Source organism: Panthera uncia, assembly GCF_023721935.1.
Source record: "Panthera uncia isolate 11264 chromosome E2 unlocalized genomic scaffold, Puncia_PCG_1.0 HiC_scaffold_19, whole genome shotgun sequence".
Lineage (NCBI taxonomy): Eukaryota > Metazoa > Chordata > Mammalia > Carnivora > Felidae > Panthera > Panthera uncia.
Window position 1 is genome coordinate 16666842 of NW_026057588.1, and position 16857 is coordinate 16683698.

Sequence of the window (16857 nt, forward strand, 5' to 3'; positions counted from 1 at the left end):
GCTGCTCATCTTCCCAGCCCCGCAGGTCACCCCGAGCCTCGGTCTCTCGCTCCATCAGCTCCAGGCTCTGGTCTAACTCCTGGATCTCTGCCCGCAGGCGAGCAACAGTGGCTTCCAGCTCCAACTTCCGACGGGCCTGGTGGGATCAGGTACAGAGTTAGGTGCATGGCCTGGCTGGGGCTTGGCCTGGCTGCCCTTTGTGGAACGCCAGTCTCCTCACCTGCACAGGTAGGTGGCAGGGGTTTTTTCCTAAACAGTTTCTGTGTCTGATTCTCCAGGCCCAGAAGAACACTAGGGTACCATCCGTCTTCCTCCTTCCTCCTGGGATTGCCTCACCTATCCTCTTAACCTGTTTCCTGTCTCTGCACTGATGACACTACAGCTGTGCCCTAGTTCTCATCTCCCCACGAAGAGCCAAATCTAGGAGTCCCAAGGTCTTCTGGAATCCTCCCCCAGATGTCACCTGGGCCTCTTGCACACAATAGGTCCTCCATTGGCCTCAGTATATCTCCTAAACCAGTCCCTTCTCCCATCTCCCCTCATCAGCTTTGATGCCTCATATCCATGTCCCCTCAACATCCAGCTCATGCCTGTCTCCCCTGGACTGTAAGCCCTGAGTGTCGAGATCAGAGCTGGCAGATCAACCCAGCGTCCCCAACATTACACAACACGAAGCTGGGCCTAGAGCAGAAATCTACAAATCCTCTTTTTGGATGGAAGAAAATCTTATAATACATGCTTCTCACCTCTGGACTGTCCTGGTGGCCATACCTGAGGAAATGAGGCCAGAGTTAGCAGGTGATGGGACTTCCAGGGGGAGACAGGAGGTGTGAGGCTACGGGTGAAAATACAGCTGGATGGGAGTAGGGAAAATAGGAAGGAATAGCTTTTAGAACCAGTTACCAAAGTAAGTTTCCTCGGATCTTCTTGACATTCCTACAGTGGAGAGGTAGAAGGAAGAAGTGTTACTGTGAGGTTTGCCTGTGTCCCCTCCCCTGTCACAGCCTCCCTCATGCAGCCAGGCTCACCTCTGGCTATGCACATGCCGCAAGACATAGGCCCAGATGTCGGCCCCCTGGCCCAGACACAGTCTGTGGAGACAGTGTTTAAGGGTATGCCTGGGGCATCACAAAGGTTGGGGGATCCTTATTCCCAGGGTGGCAGTGGTGGGGAAAGTCTTTACTAGGGAGTTGTCGCTTCTGGGGGGAATGGGGATGTGTCCACAGTCTTTGGGAATTCTTGGTCACTGAGTTGTGGGCTTTTCACTGGGTGTGGATATTCTCATTCCCTGGGGGGGGGGGGGGGGGGGGGGGGAGGGGGGTGCGCGGAGATTCCTTTCTCTGGGAGAGGGCTATCGCTGGTCACTTCCAGAGGTGGGAGTGGAGAGTATACTGCCAGGAACTGCTCTCTCATTACCAGATATGGATCATCACCCTTCTAGATTCAGTCTCCAGTGGGGTGGTCTTTGCTGACCTGGAGTCTCCTCACTGGCTTGGGACGGTAGGGGTGGTAGGTGCTGTAGGGACAGTCTTGCTCCAAAGATCTCACTTCTACATAGTTTGGGGGCTTTACTAACTCTCAGAGGATCTCACTGGTGCCTCGCCCTCACTCTGGGTGGTCTCACGGGGTGGGGGGTGGGAGTGGGGAGGGGTCTTCACTCAATCCGGGATCCTCTTCCCAGATATATTACTGGGTGTGTGGGTGGGTTAAGGGGGACGCCCTCGGGGGTTATTCTCATTGGGGCAGAGGTGGGGAAGACGAAGGAGCGTCTTCAGTGAGGGGTGGGGTTCTCACCCCCGGAGACTATCTCTAAGGTATGGAGTCCTCACTGTCAGAGCGTCCCTCACCTGCGCAGAGTTGACTCCGGGGCCCGGGCTGCCGCGGGCGCCCCCATCTCTTCCGCCGCCCAGCAGCCCAGTTCCCGCGCTTCCTGCACTAACTCCATGTCCGCGAGCCGCGGCGGCCGCTTCCCGCACCCTCTTCGAGTGTGGCGCCCGCCTCTGGCGTCACGGGCGCGCCGTCAGTGACGCCATCGGTTGCCAAGCAGACTGGGGCCTCGCGGCTCTTCAGCGTCGCGGAGCAGTCCTGCGTGTCTGGCTCCTCCTGGATGGGTCCCTTCGAGTGAAGACGAAAGGTGGGTGGAGAAACGGTGAGGCCTCTTCGCTTTCGGCCTCCTCCCGCTCACCACCAAGTGTCCCCAAGAGGCAAAAGGTCCCAAATGCCTCCCTCGATTTTCTTGACAAAATGGGACTTTCATCCTTGGAGGTCAGGTGCGGAGATGCCAAACTTATGCTCTTTGATTTCAGAAACAGAGTGTTTCCGGTCTGAGGGATAGGGGGCCGATAGCAGGACCCTAATATTTCCCCGGCACGCATTCTTCCAGGTATTCGTTCGTCTTTACCATTCCATAACATTCGTGAGCCGACGCTGCCGACCCTGCCCTGGGGACATCGCGGTGGAGGAGACTGGTCCAGTCCCATGTGGAGCTCACAGTTCAGTGGGGGAGTTAGACGCCTCACCACCACCAGGTAAGGATAGAGTATAAGCTGCAGGACTGGGTCAGTTGGGGACACAGGGAGTGTGCGAGGTCTGTCGGCCGCCCCTGAAAGCACAGGATACTGGGGCTGGGGTTCTGGAGAGCCCACTCAGCCTCAGACAGGCCCCCGAGGAATGGCAACATTCAGGGACCTTTTGCCGAGCATGCATGCCCAGCTCACTACTCTGTCCTCGGTGTCCAGTATAAAGCCCAAGTCTCTAAGTAGTTATTCAATAAACAAATGAGGGGAGAGGTGGTGGGGTGAGAATAAAGCTGGGGACTGAGGGACGAGGGTGGGGCAGGATGAGGTGTGGGGGTCGAGGGCAATGGTGGGTGAAGTAGGGATGTGGAGAAGAGAGGAGGACACTGAGTGGGTCATGAGACTGATTGGCTGTAGAGGGCGGGGTATCCAGGGTGAGGTCCCAGCTCTGGGCTGGGAATTAGATGGAGCAGACCTTGAAATGCTGATGTGAGAGAAGGGACAGCTTTGGGGGAGATGCTGATAACAATGTGGGTGTGAGGAGTTAAGGGGACATCCAAGGACTGGCTGAGTCACTGGCCCAGGGACAAGGGGACATGGCATCACCACTGAGATAGCACATTTCGGGGAGAAGCTGAGTCCAGCTTCTAAGTGCTTCATAAGGGCTGAGAAGCAGAAGGGGGTGCCAGGGGCTGATGTAATCCAGGTGGGTTTCCTGGAAGAAAGATTAGCAGCTACTACTCCACAATGCTTAATTCTCAAAAGGTGCCGTTTCTCTCAAACATTGCCACCCTTCTGCCTTTTGTAGGGTGTTTTGCTATTAAAAAACAAAATCAATTAGCATGTCTGCCATTGGTCTATGAGCCTTTCCAGGGGCTTTAAAAGTACTGTCCAAATGTCCATCGACAGATGCATGGATAAAGCAAATGTGGTATATATATACAATCGAGTATTACTCAGCAATCAAAAAGAATGAAATCTTGCCATTTGCAACAATGTGGATGGAATGAAAAACAAATATCATATGACTTCACTCATGTGGAATTTTAAGATACAAAACAGATGACCATAAGGAAGGGAAGCAAAAATAATATAAAACAAGGAGGGGGACCATATATGAGACTCTTAAATACAGAGAACAAACTGAGGGTGGGGGGATGGGCTAAATGGGCAAGGGGCATTAGGGAGGACTCTTGTTGGGATATGAAGAGGAAGTGTCACTGGAATCTACTCCTGAAATCATTATTGCACTCTATGCTGACTAACTGGGATGTAAATTAAAAAATAAATAAACGAAATTTAAAAAATTAAAAAAAGAAAGTACTGGTTGTTAGGAGAATGAAAAGATAAATCACAGACTGGCAGAAAATATTTGCAAAACACATACCTGAAGATGGACTTGTATCCAAAATATACAAAGAACTCTTAAGACTCAACCATAAGAAAACAAATAATCTACTTAAAAATAGACAAAAGTTATGAACAGATATCTCACCAAAGAAGATGTACAGGTGGCAAATAAGCACGAAAAGTTGCTGATATCATGTCATTAAGGAATTGCAAATTAAAACAATGAGATAACTCTGCACACCTATTAGAATGTCTAAAATCCATTTAAAAAAGCGGTACCAAATGCTGTCGAGGATGTGGAACAACAGGAATCTCATTCATTGCTGGTGGAATGCAAAATGATACAGCCACTTTGGAAGATGATCTGAAAAGATCGTCTGTATGATTACAAATATATAACATTCTAGAAAAGGCAAAACTAGATCAGTGGTTGCCAGGAGATCATGAGGTGGGGGATAGGGATGGAAAGGTGAGGCTCGGCTTTTTTTTTTTTTTAAGTTTATTTATTTATTGTGTGTGAGAGAGAAAGAGAACACAAGCGGGGTAGGGCAGAGAGAGAGAGGGAGAGCCAAGAATCCCAAGCAGGCCCCATGCCATCAGTGCACACCACTGTGAGGTCATGACCTGAGCCAAAATCAAGAGTTGGATGCCTACCCAACTGAGCCACCCAGGCGCCCCAAGGCTTGGCATTTTTAGGAGCGTGAAACTATTTTGTGTGATACTGAAATGGTGGGTACATCACATTATGCATTTATGCATCACATTATGCATTATGCATAAAAAGCCACAGAACTGTGCAATACAGAGTGAGTCTTAATGTGAAGCATAGATTCTAGTTAATAATGTTTACTCTTGGTCATTAGTTGTAACAAAGTTACCTGCAAGATGGTAATAATAATAAGAGAAAATATGTGTGGAGGGACAGGAAGTATATGGGAACTTTCTTTTCTTTTTGTGTAACTTTCTGTAAGCATAAACCTGCTCGTGAAAAATAAAATCTATTGAAAAAGAGAATTGGCTGAAAGTTGGAATATTATCTAATGAAACATCTATAACCATGACCTAATGATAACTAATCAGATACACCTTGACTGAAGCTATGACATGAAAGGATTCTGTATGTTTTGGAAGAAAGGCTAAAACCAAATAAGAGATAACTACTACAGTTTCCCCTCCAACTCTAAAGAAATGCCACCCGGAAATTATTAGAAACATCCACTCAAGCTGCTTATGTGACCATCTCCCCGGCAGTCACTGATGAGCTTCTCACCACTCTCCTCCAGTCTCTGTGCTGTGGCTTTGTAATGTGTCAGCTTGACCAGGCTGAACGAACTGTATCTTGGAATTACTTTCTCTGTGTGATTTCAATTAGGATGGACCCATAGAGAGGCTTGGGCAAGATTTGGTGGGCAGAAGTGAAGCAGCTGCCGTTTTGTAGATCACACAGGTTGTCACTGGCTGGCTCTGCTGGGTCATCACGTTTGCACAGGGCAGCAGCCAGGCCAGCAATTGTTTCACCTTTTCCTGGATCTTCCCCCCAGCTTCTCAGCTCCTGGGCCAGGTGTGGGTTTATCTCCGTAATGAAGGATGGCAGCTGTTCCTGTGGACGTTCACACCACCAAGGGCAGAGGCCCCCTTGTCGAGTTTCTCCCCACTTTATGTCTGTCTTCCTTTCCTAACTGCCTGCCCTGTGCACTTCGAGTGCCAGCATCAGACCCTAAGACCACAATGTTAGGGACTGCTTCATAACTCCAATTGCATAAGGTTAAATCCCAGTTCATCTGCCTATCTATCTATCCGTCCATCTGTCCATCCCCCCAGTGGGTCAGCTTCTCTGATGGAACCCTGATACACTCTGTAAGCAGAGACTCTGGATGCCTGTGGAATTACTGTTACCTCAAGCTGTCGTTCACGGAGGAAGTTGCAGTGGCTTTCCTCTTCCTCTCTTACATAAGAAGAGGATGTTTTCGTCTCCACCCTCCAAAAGACTGATACAAAAAGGTGAGATTGGCATCTTACAGAAGAAATATAAGTCCCCTCTGTACCCCTACTGTGTTCGGTCTGTTCAATATACTTGACAAAATAATTATCATCACCTGTATTCTGCTCCTGGTCCCTGTTTGACAAGCTTCAAGCTTTCACATTAGTGTCTATAATTTGCTGCTGTATTACAAGGTGTTCAAAGACCAGCATTCTCCAGGGGCTTGTTAGAAATACAGAATCCCTTGCTCCTCCACTCCTGGACTTACTGAATCAAAACATGTATTAAATTTTTTTAATAAAAAATTTTTTTAATGTTTATTTATTTTTGAGAGAGAGAGCAAGAGAGCGCACATGAGCTGGGGAGGGGCAGAGAGAGAAGGGTACAGAGGGTCCAAAGCAGGCTCTTTGCTGACAGCCGAGAGCCCGATGCGGGGCTCGAACCCATGAACTGTGAGATCATGACCTGAGCCAAAGTTGGACGCTTAACCAACCGAGCCACCCAGGCGCCCCCTAAACATGCATTTTGATCAAATCTATCAGTGATTTGTATGCATAGTAAAGCTTAAGAAGTGTCATCTATAGGACACTACTTTTGGGGGATAAAACCTTCTTTAGTCGCATTAATACCCAGAGATGGATTCTTATCATTTGCCTCTTGGACATAGTGTTTTAAAATTTGTGATCAACATCTGGCACATTTTAGACTATCCTGTCTGTACTTTCCTACTAACAATTGACCTTTTATGACCATGTCAACTGAAACATCACCTGGACCAGGTGAGAGACCCAGAAGGTGAGTCTTGGAAGATGAAGAGCTGGAAAGATTTGGCAGAAGTCACTAAGGACTACTACACACCCAAACGCAACAACTCTACAGCATCAAGTGTGTCCACATCCATTGAGTAAAAGTACAAAATACACATAGAATTTGCTTACGGCAACATGAGTTTGGTGGTTTCTCTCAGGGATGGAGGGAGGGAAGAAGAGAACAGAGGAAAAGGGGGAGGCATTTAATTTGTACATACAACATTTAATTTCCAAGAAGGAGATCCGGTGCAAGTATAGGAAAATGTTTACATCTGCCAAGTGTGGATGTCACATGGGGGCTAGACTTGTTCTTTACAGTTTGTAGATTTGAAACACTTATTTAAATAAATTATGAAATTAAAAGTTAAAAAAAAAAAGTGAGAGGAACATTCTGGGTGTTCTGTAGATGGTGGATCAGAGGAGGAGACAGGCCAGGGCTGGTAACTGGGGCAGGCGATGACAGAATTGAGGCTTAGCAGAGGGCTGGTGGGAGAGATGATTGGGCTGAGTGGAGGACACTTATCCTTAGGTTAAGACCTTTCCAGAGAGGAAGATAGTGTTCTCACTGGGGCATTACCTGTCAAGGCTCCCTCCTTCCCATCTCTGGGATTTTATTACTGCTGTGCTCCCTACCTCCATCACCCTTCATTACCTTCAATGGCTACCTCCTCCTCAGTCTTTTAAGTCTTATCTCAGATGTGCCCTTCCATGCAAGACTTCTCTGACTCCCCCCTACCCCCGACCCCAGATTGGTTGGATCACCTCCTCTGGACTCTCACAGCTAAGCCTCTTTCTGGTTACAAGTGTCCCCAACCCAACTCAGTGTAGTGTTTTTCCTCCCAAATAAGAAATATCTTGGTTCATGTGATTTAAAAGAGGTACTGCCTTGTCCTGGTTCAGGTGAGGTGTAATCCAGCAGCTCAAACACTGAAAGGCAATTATCATGAGCAAAAGTTCTGCAGTCTGACTCATTGGGTTTGAATCCTCATTCTACCACTCACAGGCTAAATGATCTAGGGCAAGTCTCTCAATCTCTGCAGCCTCAGTTTCTCATTTATGAATTTGGGACAGTAATAATATCTGTTTTTAGTGTTGTGGGGTTTAAATGAGACAACATGCATGAGCTCCTTGAACAGTGCCTGCAAACAGTTGACGGCTCAGAGACTATCATGATGTTATTGGGGACCCAGTTTCTGGCTCCTCTTTCTCGCACTTGCTTCTTTTTTGGCTCCTCCTTCATCCTAGTAGCTTTAGCCTCTTCCACCTGGCTGCAGAACAGCTTACCCTGCACCAGCCGAGGTGGAGGAGAAAGATGTGGTCTTAGAAGGTAACATGGAAGAGGTGGGCTGCTTCTCTCTACCATAAGCTCCGGAAACCATTTATCCCATTTTCGTTTGCTCAGGCAGGGTCACATGCCCACTGCTGAACCAGCCTGCAGCCAGAACATTGGCTCCTAAACCTTAGAATGACCGTTACAGTGTAGTCCCCAGACTTGTTTCTCTATGACTTCTCCAGGTCAGACAAGGGCAGCTCTGTGATTCCGGTTCTCGAGGCCAAAATTCCTTCTTTCTCTTACACCCATATCATGCATCAGCAATTCCTATTTGCCTTTAAAAATCATCAAGGCTTTTCCCTTTCTTCTTCCCCATTCTGGCCTAATAGTCTATCACCTCCCATCTGGAATATCACATGAGTCTCCCTGCCGTCACCTGTGCACCAAAGTCTCCTCCCCTCCAGAGTCAGAGAGAGACTATTAACACCTGAGTTGGCACAGGTCACTTACCTTTCCAATGTCTGTTCATGTCACTCAGAGTAAAGTAAGTTCTCTTTGATCTTGCCTACGTTACCTCCCTGATTGCATCTCTAACCATTCCCTACGTTACTTCACTTCAGCTATACTGGCCTCCTTACCATATCTCAGAAATATCAGATGTGCCCCTCCCTCTAGGCCCTTGTACTAGTAGTTCCATCTGCCTGAGACTCTCGCCCCAGATACATGTCTGGTTCCCTCTCCTAAGTCCTGCAAGTCTTTGGTAAAAGTCAGATCCTAATTGGGGCACTACCTGCCTCTCTATTTCAAACTATAGCCCCTCCCCTGTCTCCAATACTTCTAATCACCCTTACCATGCTTTATTTTTATTCCCCAGTACTCTTAATATTTTCTTAAGTTTATCATCTTTCACACACCACCAGAACGGCACTGTAATAAATGAACAATAGAACTTCACTGAATGAAAGAATAAATGAAAGAACAATTCACAGCCCCATCTGGTGGTTAGCCTGTCTTCTACACTGGACTGCAGATGTCCTGAGGGCAGGGATGGGGTCTGTGTTGGTCACTGCTGTATCCCCAGCATCACCCAGGGCAGAGCCAGGCATGGAGGGGGTTGGAGGTCCTAAAGGTAGGCAGCCGTATGTCTGCAAAGATTCCTGTGAGCAGATCTCTTTCAGACTGAGGGTAAAGGACAAGTGTTGGATTTCCTCTTCAGGAGAGCTGGGATTGGGGGTCATCTTAGGGACCTTCATAAGCACCTACAAGGGTTCTTACAGGGAAGAGAGAACCCCACCTGCTTTGGAGAGTAGATGTGTGACATTACTGCCACAATGGCCTCCTTTTTGTTCTTTGAATCTCCAAGCTCATTCCAGCATTAAGGTTTTCTGATTGCCATTCCTACTCTGGGAACCCTGTTCTCACAGTTCTTGGAGCAGCTCTTACACTTGGGCTTCCATGTCTCAGTTCAAAGAACATCTTAGAAAGACTTTCTGTGGCAAAGCCAACTAGGTGTCTATTGGCTGTGCAGTCTAAGACTACATTTTCCAGAGGCCCCTGCAACCAGGTGAGGCCATGAGATTAGCTATGTCCAATGGACTGAGAGCAAGAGGTGTATGTCACCTAGCACCAAAGCTTTATTTGTTATTGAGGTATAATTGACAAAAATGTGACATATTTAAGGTATACAACATGGTTATTTGATATATACACTGTGAAATTATTACCACAATCAATACATCCATTACCTCGCACCTATTTTTTTTTTTTTTTTTTTGGTGAGAATGCTTAAGATCTACTCTCTTAGCACATTTTAAGTATACAATACAGTATTGTTCACCATAGCCACCATGTTATACATTAGATCCTAAGATCTTACTCATTTTATAACTGAGTGACGTATCTTTTTAACAGCCTGTCCCCATTTCCCCCAGCCTCCACCTGGCAACCATCATTCTACTTTCTGTTTCTGTCAGTTTGGCTTTTTTAGATTTCATACATAAGTGATACCATACATTTTGTCTTTCTCTTTCTTATTTTACTAGCATAATGCCCTCAAGGTCTATCCGTATTGTTGCAAATGGTAAGATTTCATATTTCTCATGGTTTAATAATATTTCTTTGTATATGTATTGGTATATCCTCTTTATTCCTCTGTCCATTGGAGGACTATTTCCATATCTTGGATGTTGTGAATAAGGCTGCAGTAATTACGGGAGTACAGATATCTCTGAGACAGTGATTTTTATCCTTTAGATATATTCCCAAGGAAGTGAGATTGCTGGATCATGTGGTACTTCTATTTTTAATATTTTGAGGAGCCTCCATATTATATTTTATAGTGGCTGTACCAATTTACATTTCTATCCAAGAGTGTATAAGGATTCACTTTTGGGCTAAGGATTTTAAGAAGCAAGTGGGGGTTCTCTAGTCTCTCATCTGCCTAGGTTCAGAAGACTCTAAGCACTTATGATGGGGGAATTAGCAAGTGGAAGGAGCCTGGATCCCTAACTTAATATGTGGGCAACCAGAAATGCCCACTTTGGGAGGTTCTTTAAGTGTGAAGTAAGCTATTTTGTGAGCTACTGAAATGGTGGGGTTTATTTGTTACAGCCACTGGCATAACTCTAAACAATATACTCCTAGACCTCATTCTAGCTTAGTGTACCTCAAACTATTTGTGGTTGCAGAGTAGGACTCATTTTTTGATATCTCCAAAATGTCATGTACAGATAGATTCTTTTGGTCTATGCCCTGTCCAATAAGACAAGTCTGTTGATTCTATTGTTGGATGTCACGGCCATGTCAAATTTCTGTGAGTTTTGAACTGCTTACTGGAAATTTCTGCACTTAATCTTGTTGCAGACCATCAACAGAAGTGAACCACTAGTGGCACTGCTTTAGCTTATTGCCCTATTTGATTTCTCTCCTTATCATTTACCACTCCCTGTAATTATCTTATTTACTTAGAGGTCTATTTGTTTATGGTTCTTCCCAGTAGAATGTAAGCTCCTTCAGAAAGGAGACTTATCTTGCTCTGTTGAATCTCCAGCTCCTAGTACAGTGCCTGATAAGTCATAGGTGCTAAGAAATTATTTGTTGAATAATGAATAAATGACAAGCTTTGGTGGTGAGGGGGGACACGAGGCCATCATAACTGTAACAGAAGTTCTCCACAATTGTAACTTGACCTGAATTCTTATCAGTTCACTGACAGCTGCTTGACTTCCTGGCTTTCTGGTAGACCATAAGTACCTAAGATTAGGTCAGGCCTCTTACAACCGTCCTCTCTGGGTTCACCCTACTAGAGACTAGACCACATTGAACTATCACTCTCTGATGATATGTCTATCTTTACCTGATTTATAAGTTCTGAGAGGGGTGTGGTTGGAACTGAAGTGGTCACTGCTGTATCTCCAGAGTCAGGTTGCAGAGCTAAGGTCCTTGGCATGAACGGATTTATGACATGAATGCATGATGTAAGCAGGAGGGGAGACTTCCCTGGGGAAACAGTGGCATACCCTGCCTCCATGGCCCCCATCCCTTGGCAAGATCCCAGGGTTGGTCCTGAAGGTCCAGTGGGCTGCCCAACCTGCCCCTTTCTTGCCCCATCAACTACCTCAAGGTGCTGGCTCAGGCTGTCAACACTTGGCAACCAGACATTTTGGAACAGGTGTCCCATTTGGCCCAAATGGATACTTAGAGCCAAGGTATGTAACACTGTTATATATTTTTAGTGGTTTGCTGAAAAGGAGGTTAACGAGAAAATAAGTCCACCAGGAGGAAAATCAAGATGGCGAGTGTGATGATGCTTCCCAAGACAATCCCCAAGACTGCCATGTAGTAGACTTGCTGGGACGTCTCAGCTGCCAAGGCTCGGTTATTCCACTTGTTGCTGTGCCTTGTCTGATTAGAGGGGAGAGGCGGGACAGGAATAGTTGGCTTCAGTGGGTTATTGTAATGGGTGAGCTATGGGACTTTAAGGACGCAGGTGGGGATTTGAGCCCACAGGAGGGACAAAAGAAAGAATTTGAGTCAGGGTCAAGGCCAGGATGAAAAGGAAAGGAGGAGAGGATTAGCCTGATGCAGATTCCCACCTGGAGAGAGAAGATCAAGGCTACAATGCCTATGGGAAAACACAGGAGTAAGGCACAAATGGACAGGCACATGTGGTCTCTGGGGGGCTTGTCCTGCAAAATTTCAAACGCCTGTGGGGAGGGAGTGGGTTATGGCTCAGTATGGCTTCTGTACTGTGCTGTCCCCTCTGACTCCTTTTCAAGATATTTGGCTGTATAGATTCTTCTTTGATTTCCTTAAAAACTCTTACCAGCCCCTTCTAACTCCTACCATGTGCCCTCTAATCTGTTCTTATTCCAATACGTCCTTCTACCTGGATCTCCCAGCATCCCTCCACCCCTATGCTCTATAATCCCTGCCCATTCCCTGTCTCCTATAACCTCTCCCTGTCTTCTATAACTGCCTTCAGGTCCCTACAGCATGTCTCACTTGGCCCCTAACACCACCCCCACAAAACCCCTTACTGACTCTGATGACTCTCACTTGTCCTTCGTGAAACCTCAACTGAGTCGTTAACAAACTCTGTTCCTATAACACCCTCATGGTCCTCCCAAAGCAGCCTTCTTTTTGGCCCTATAAAACACCCTAATAAGAAGACCCCTACTCAACACTTGAACACTCTCACTTTCCATTAGTGAAACCTCCCTTGTTCCCTCATAAAACTCTTACCCTATAAAACTGTGAATGTCTCCAATAGCTCTCTCCTTATCCCACTTGTAATATCCCTCACTTTGTCCCCATGAACCTGTCGTGGTCCTGTTATGAGCCTTACTGTTCGCCCATAAACTGCTCTCTTCCCCTTCTCCCCACCCATTACCTCTCTGTTGGCTCCTCTTAAGACCTTCTTTGACCAACTCTAAACTCTAAGTCCTCTCCCTGTCATAGTCTTATAGCCTCTTTTTGTCCTCTTATAAAGGCCTGCCCTTTCTCCCTCTACCACCTTCTCTCCACCTCTGAAACCAGCGTCCTGACCGTCTGAACCTCTCCTTCCTCCACTCATAGCAGCCTCCCTGTTCTCCTAAACCAGTGTTCCCTCTAAATAGTTCTCTTCTTGTAACACCCCCTCTGCCTCCTGAAACCCTTCTTGCCCCCTCATTCTGCCGCTACCCATGCTTTCTCCCACCCTATCCCCCGTAAATTCCCTCCCTGCCCCTCCAAACACCTCCCATCAGGGCATCTGGATCTGGGTACAAGGAGGCTCTCCGTCACTCCAACCCGCCATGGGTTACCGTGGAGACCATGCTGGACCCGCCTCCTATCTTGCCTTTCTATTACTATAGGCTGATTGGAGGTTGTCTGTGATAGGGTGGGGAATCCAATACTCATGTGGCTACTGATTGGTCTGAAGGAGTGCAAGCTCTTCCTACTCTCTTAGGTGATTGGTCAATTCTGGGAGTTGCTTTTTATTGCAGTTTAGTTTTGAAGGTGATTTATATATTTTGGATAGAAGTCCTTTCTCAGGTATGTGATTCGCAAATGTTTTCTCTGGGTCTGTAGATTATCTTTTTTGTTTTCCAACAATGTCATTTGCAGAGCAAAGTTTTTTAATTTATATTAAGCCCAAATTATTTTTTAATTTTATTTTATGGACGTCCTTTTGGTGTCATGTCTAAGAATCTCTTCTTAATACAGTGTCAGGAAGATTTTCTCCTATGTTTTCTTCTAAGTGTGTGATAGACTTACATTTTACATTTAGATCTATGATCCATATTGAGTTCATTATTTTATAAGAGGTGAGGTTTTAGATGAGATGATGATGATGATGATGATTTTCATTTAGTTTTTCAATTAATTAACACCATAAAAAAAAAAAAACCTGTTCGTTCTCTGATAAGTTGCACTGGCCTTCGTATGAAAGTAAATTGGTTGTAATTAGCACCATTAAAAAAAAAACAACCTGTTTGTTCTCTGGTAAGTTGCATTGGCCTTCGTTTGAAAATAAATTGGATATATATATCTGTATATATCCAGAAAGATATATCTATCTATCTATCTATCTATATCTCTCTCTCTATCTATCTATCTATCTATATATAGATAGATAGATAGATATAGATATATATATATATCCATCCAATTTATTTTCAAACGAAGTCCATATATATGTATATATGGGTCTCTTTCTGGACTTTTTATTCTGTTCTGTTGATCAGTGTGTCCATTCCTTTGCAAATACCATGTTCTCTTATAATGTAGCTTTATAGTGATTCTAAAAATTGAATGAGTATTCCAACTTCATTCTTCTTTCACAGAATTATTTTGACTCTGCTTGTATAGATCTACAAATCTTGCTGGTCTTTTAATAGGAATTGCATTAGAATTTCAGATCAATTTTAGGAGAGACATTGAGCCTCCATTTCACTGTAATTGGGAGCCTCTCCATTTATTTAGTTTTTTTTCTTTCTTTTTTTTCAGCAGCTGCAGTTTAAACACATGGCTGATACACATAATAGTTTAGATTTATGCCTAACTACTTGCTTTGTGGGGCTATTGAAAATGGTATTATGATTATCATTTTTTGCTAGCTGTTATTTATTTTTATTTACTATTTTGATGGAACTATAACATAGTGTTATATTAGTTTCAGGTGTACAATGTAATGATTCAACAATTCTATGTATTAGTGCTCATCAAGATAAGTGTATTCTTAATCCCCTTTATTTATTTAAATTTATTTATTTATTTTGAGAGAGAGAGAGAGAGAGAGAGAGAATCCCAAGCAGGCTCTATACTATACAGAGCCTGATGTGGGGGCTTGAACTCATGAACTACAAGATCATGACCTAAGCGGAAGTTGGACACTTAACCAAATGAGCCACCCAGGCACTTCTCTATTTGTGTAAATAAATTTGATTTCTGATTGTGCATTGCTAGCATAAGGAAGCACATTAGATTTTTGTGTGTTGATATTGCAATCTGTGATCTTGCTAAACCCATTTTTATCAACTGTAAGAGGATTTTTTTGTTTTTTGTTTTCTGAGTTTTTTGTAAATTCTTTGGGGTTTTCTATATAGACAATCATGTCATTTACAAATAAGGGTAGTTTTATTTATTCCCTTAAATCCCTATGACATTTCTTTCTTTTTCTGACTTATTGTGCATATTAGGACTTCCAGTCTGATGTGGAATAGGAATAGGAATAGGAGAGATGTGGAATAGGACATTCTTGCCTTGTTGCAAATTTTAGAGAGAAAACTTTACCCTTCATTGTTATGTATGATTTTAGATAGGTTTTCTGTAGATGCCCTTTATCAAGATGAAGAAGTTCCTTGTTAGTCCTGGTGTGCTGAATTTTTATGGTGAATTAATGTTGAATACTTCCAAATGACTTTTCTGTATCAGTTAATAACATGGTTTTCCTTCTTTAGATGGTTAATATAGTGGATTGCATTGACTGATATTCTAATATTGAACCAGCTTTGCATTCTTGGGAGAAACCCCAGTTGGTGATGGTGTATTTTTTTAAGTTTATTTATTTATTTTTGAGATGGGGGGGGCGGTGGGGGAGCAGAAAAAGAGGAAGAGATAGAATCCTGAGCAGGCTCCACGCTGTTAGCGCTGAACCCGACACTGGGCTCAATCTCACAAACCATGAGATCATGACCTGAGCCAAAATCAAGAGTTGGATGTTCAGCTGACTGAGCCACCCAGGCACCCCAGCAATGGTGTATTTTATTTATATACTTCTGGTTTTGGATTTCTAATATTTTATTGAGAATATTTCTGTCTATATTCATGAGAGATATTGGTCTATAGTGTTGTATACACAATCTGCCTTAAGATAATGCTGGCCTCATAAAACATATTGGGAAATATTCTCCCCTCTTCTGTTTTCTGGAAGAGATTGTGTGGAAATGGTGGTTTGTTTTTTTTTTGGTATAATGACCAACGAAACCATCTGGATCTGGAGATTAATTTTTCAGAAGATTTTTAGTTTCAAAATCTTTAATAGATTTCTTTAATAGATACAAATAGATACAATTTCTTTACTAGATACAAAACTACTTAATTTCTTTTTCTTGATTAGTTTTGAGTTTTTGTTTCTGAAGGATGGGCCAATTTTCACCTTAGTGGTAGAATTTATGTGTAAAGACTTGTTTGTAGTTGTCCTTTATTTTCCCTTTAGTGTCTCAGCCACATGTAGTGGTATTCTCTCCCTCATTTTTGATATTGGTCATTGTGTCTTCTGTCTTATTTTGTCAGTCTTACAAGAGGTTTATCAATCAGTCATTTTCAAAAACCAGCTGTTGGTTTCATTGATTTTCACCATAGTTTCATTGTTTTTCCCTTTTCAATTTCATTGATTTTTACTCTTATCTCTTCTGGTTTTCTTTGGGGGGGGTGTTTATTTTGCTCTTATCTTCTAGTGTCTTAGGTTGGAAGCTTAGATCGTTAATTTGAGACATTTCTTATTTTCTAACATAAGCATTTGAGGTTGTACATCTTCTAAGCTCTGCTTTAGCTGCACTCCACATATTTTGATACGTTATATACTTCAATTTTGGTCTGAAATGTTTTAGAAAACATTTTCTAATTGCCCATGACCCATGAATTACCCATGGGGAAATTGCATGTTTTTTCCCCAAGAATTGGGAGATTTTCATGTCATCTGTCTGCTATTGATCCTTGCTTTACTTTTATTATGGCCAACACATCAGCTTTATATTTCTATTTAACAAATCACCATACACTCAGTGACTTAAGACAATAGCGATTTATTATCACACCATTCTGTAGGTAAGAAATCCAGAAACTGTATGCCTGAGTTGTCAGGATTTCACCAGGTTGAAACGAATATGTCTACTGAAATGTGTCCTCATGTGGAGCTCTGTTCTCATGCTCTTCCAAGCTCGT

General features: G+C 43.9%; 2 protein-coding genes and 1 long non-coding RNA gene across 5 annotated transcripts in view; 1 reads left to right on the top strand and 2 right to left on the bottom strand.

Annotated features, from left to right (window-relative positions):
• Window positions 1-2028, bottom strand: part of HAUS5 (HAUS augmin like complex subunit 5) — a 9990-nt gene extending 7962 nt beyond the window's left edge. Inside the window, exons 1-5 of the mRNA XM_049621967.1 lie at window positions 1848-2028; window positions 1029-1091; window positions 904-936; window positions 747-771; window positions 31-136 (exon numbers count right to left, since the gene is read on the bottom strand). Of these exons, the coding sequence (XP_049477924.1) occupies window positions 31-136; window positions 747-771; window positions 904-936; window positions 1029-1091; window positions 1848-1945 (325 nt within the window). The 5' untranslated portion in view covers window positions 1946-2028. The remainder of the gene's footprint in view (window positions 1-30; window positions 137-746; window positions 772-903; window positions 937-1028; window positions 1092-1847) is intronic.
• A 21-nt stretch (window positions 2029-2049) lies between these two features.
• ATP4A (ATPase H+/K+ transporting subunit alpha) overlaps window positions 2050-16857 on the top strand; it is a 94644-nt gene continuing 79836 nt past the window's right edge. The window contains exons 1-2 of one of the 3 annotated variants that reach the window (XM_049621964.1): window positions 2050-2149; window positions 2384-2528. The gene's annotated coding sequence lies outside the window, so the exon portion shown is untranslated. Of the gene's footprint in view, window positions 2271-2383; window positions 2529-16857 lie in introns of all 3 variants that reach the window. The other 2 variants (XM_049621962.1, XM_049621963.1) reach the window with 2 other exon arrangements.
• Window positions 11638-13529, bottom strand: LOC125915918 (uncharacterized). The gene is made up of 3 exons (XR_007455794.1): window positions 13166-13529; window positions 12024-12134; window positions 11638-11832 (listed from the first exon to the last, which is right to left on the bottom strand). It is a non-coding gene; the product is annotated as an uncharacterized LOC125915918 (long non-coding RNA).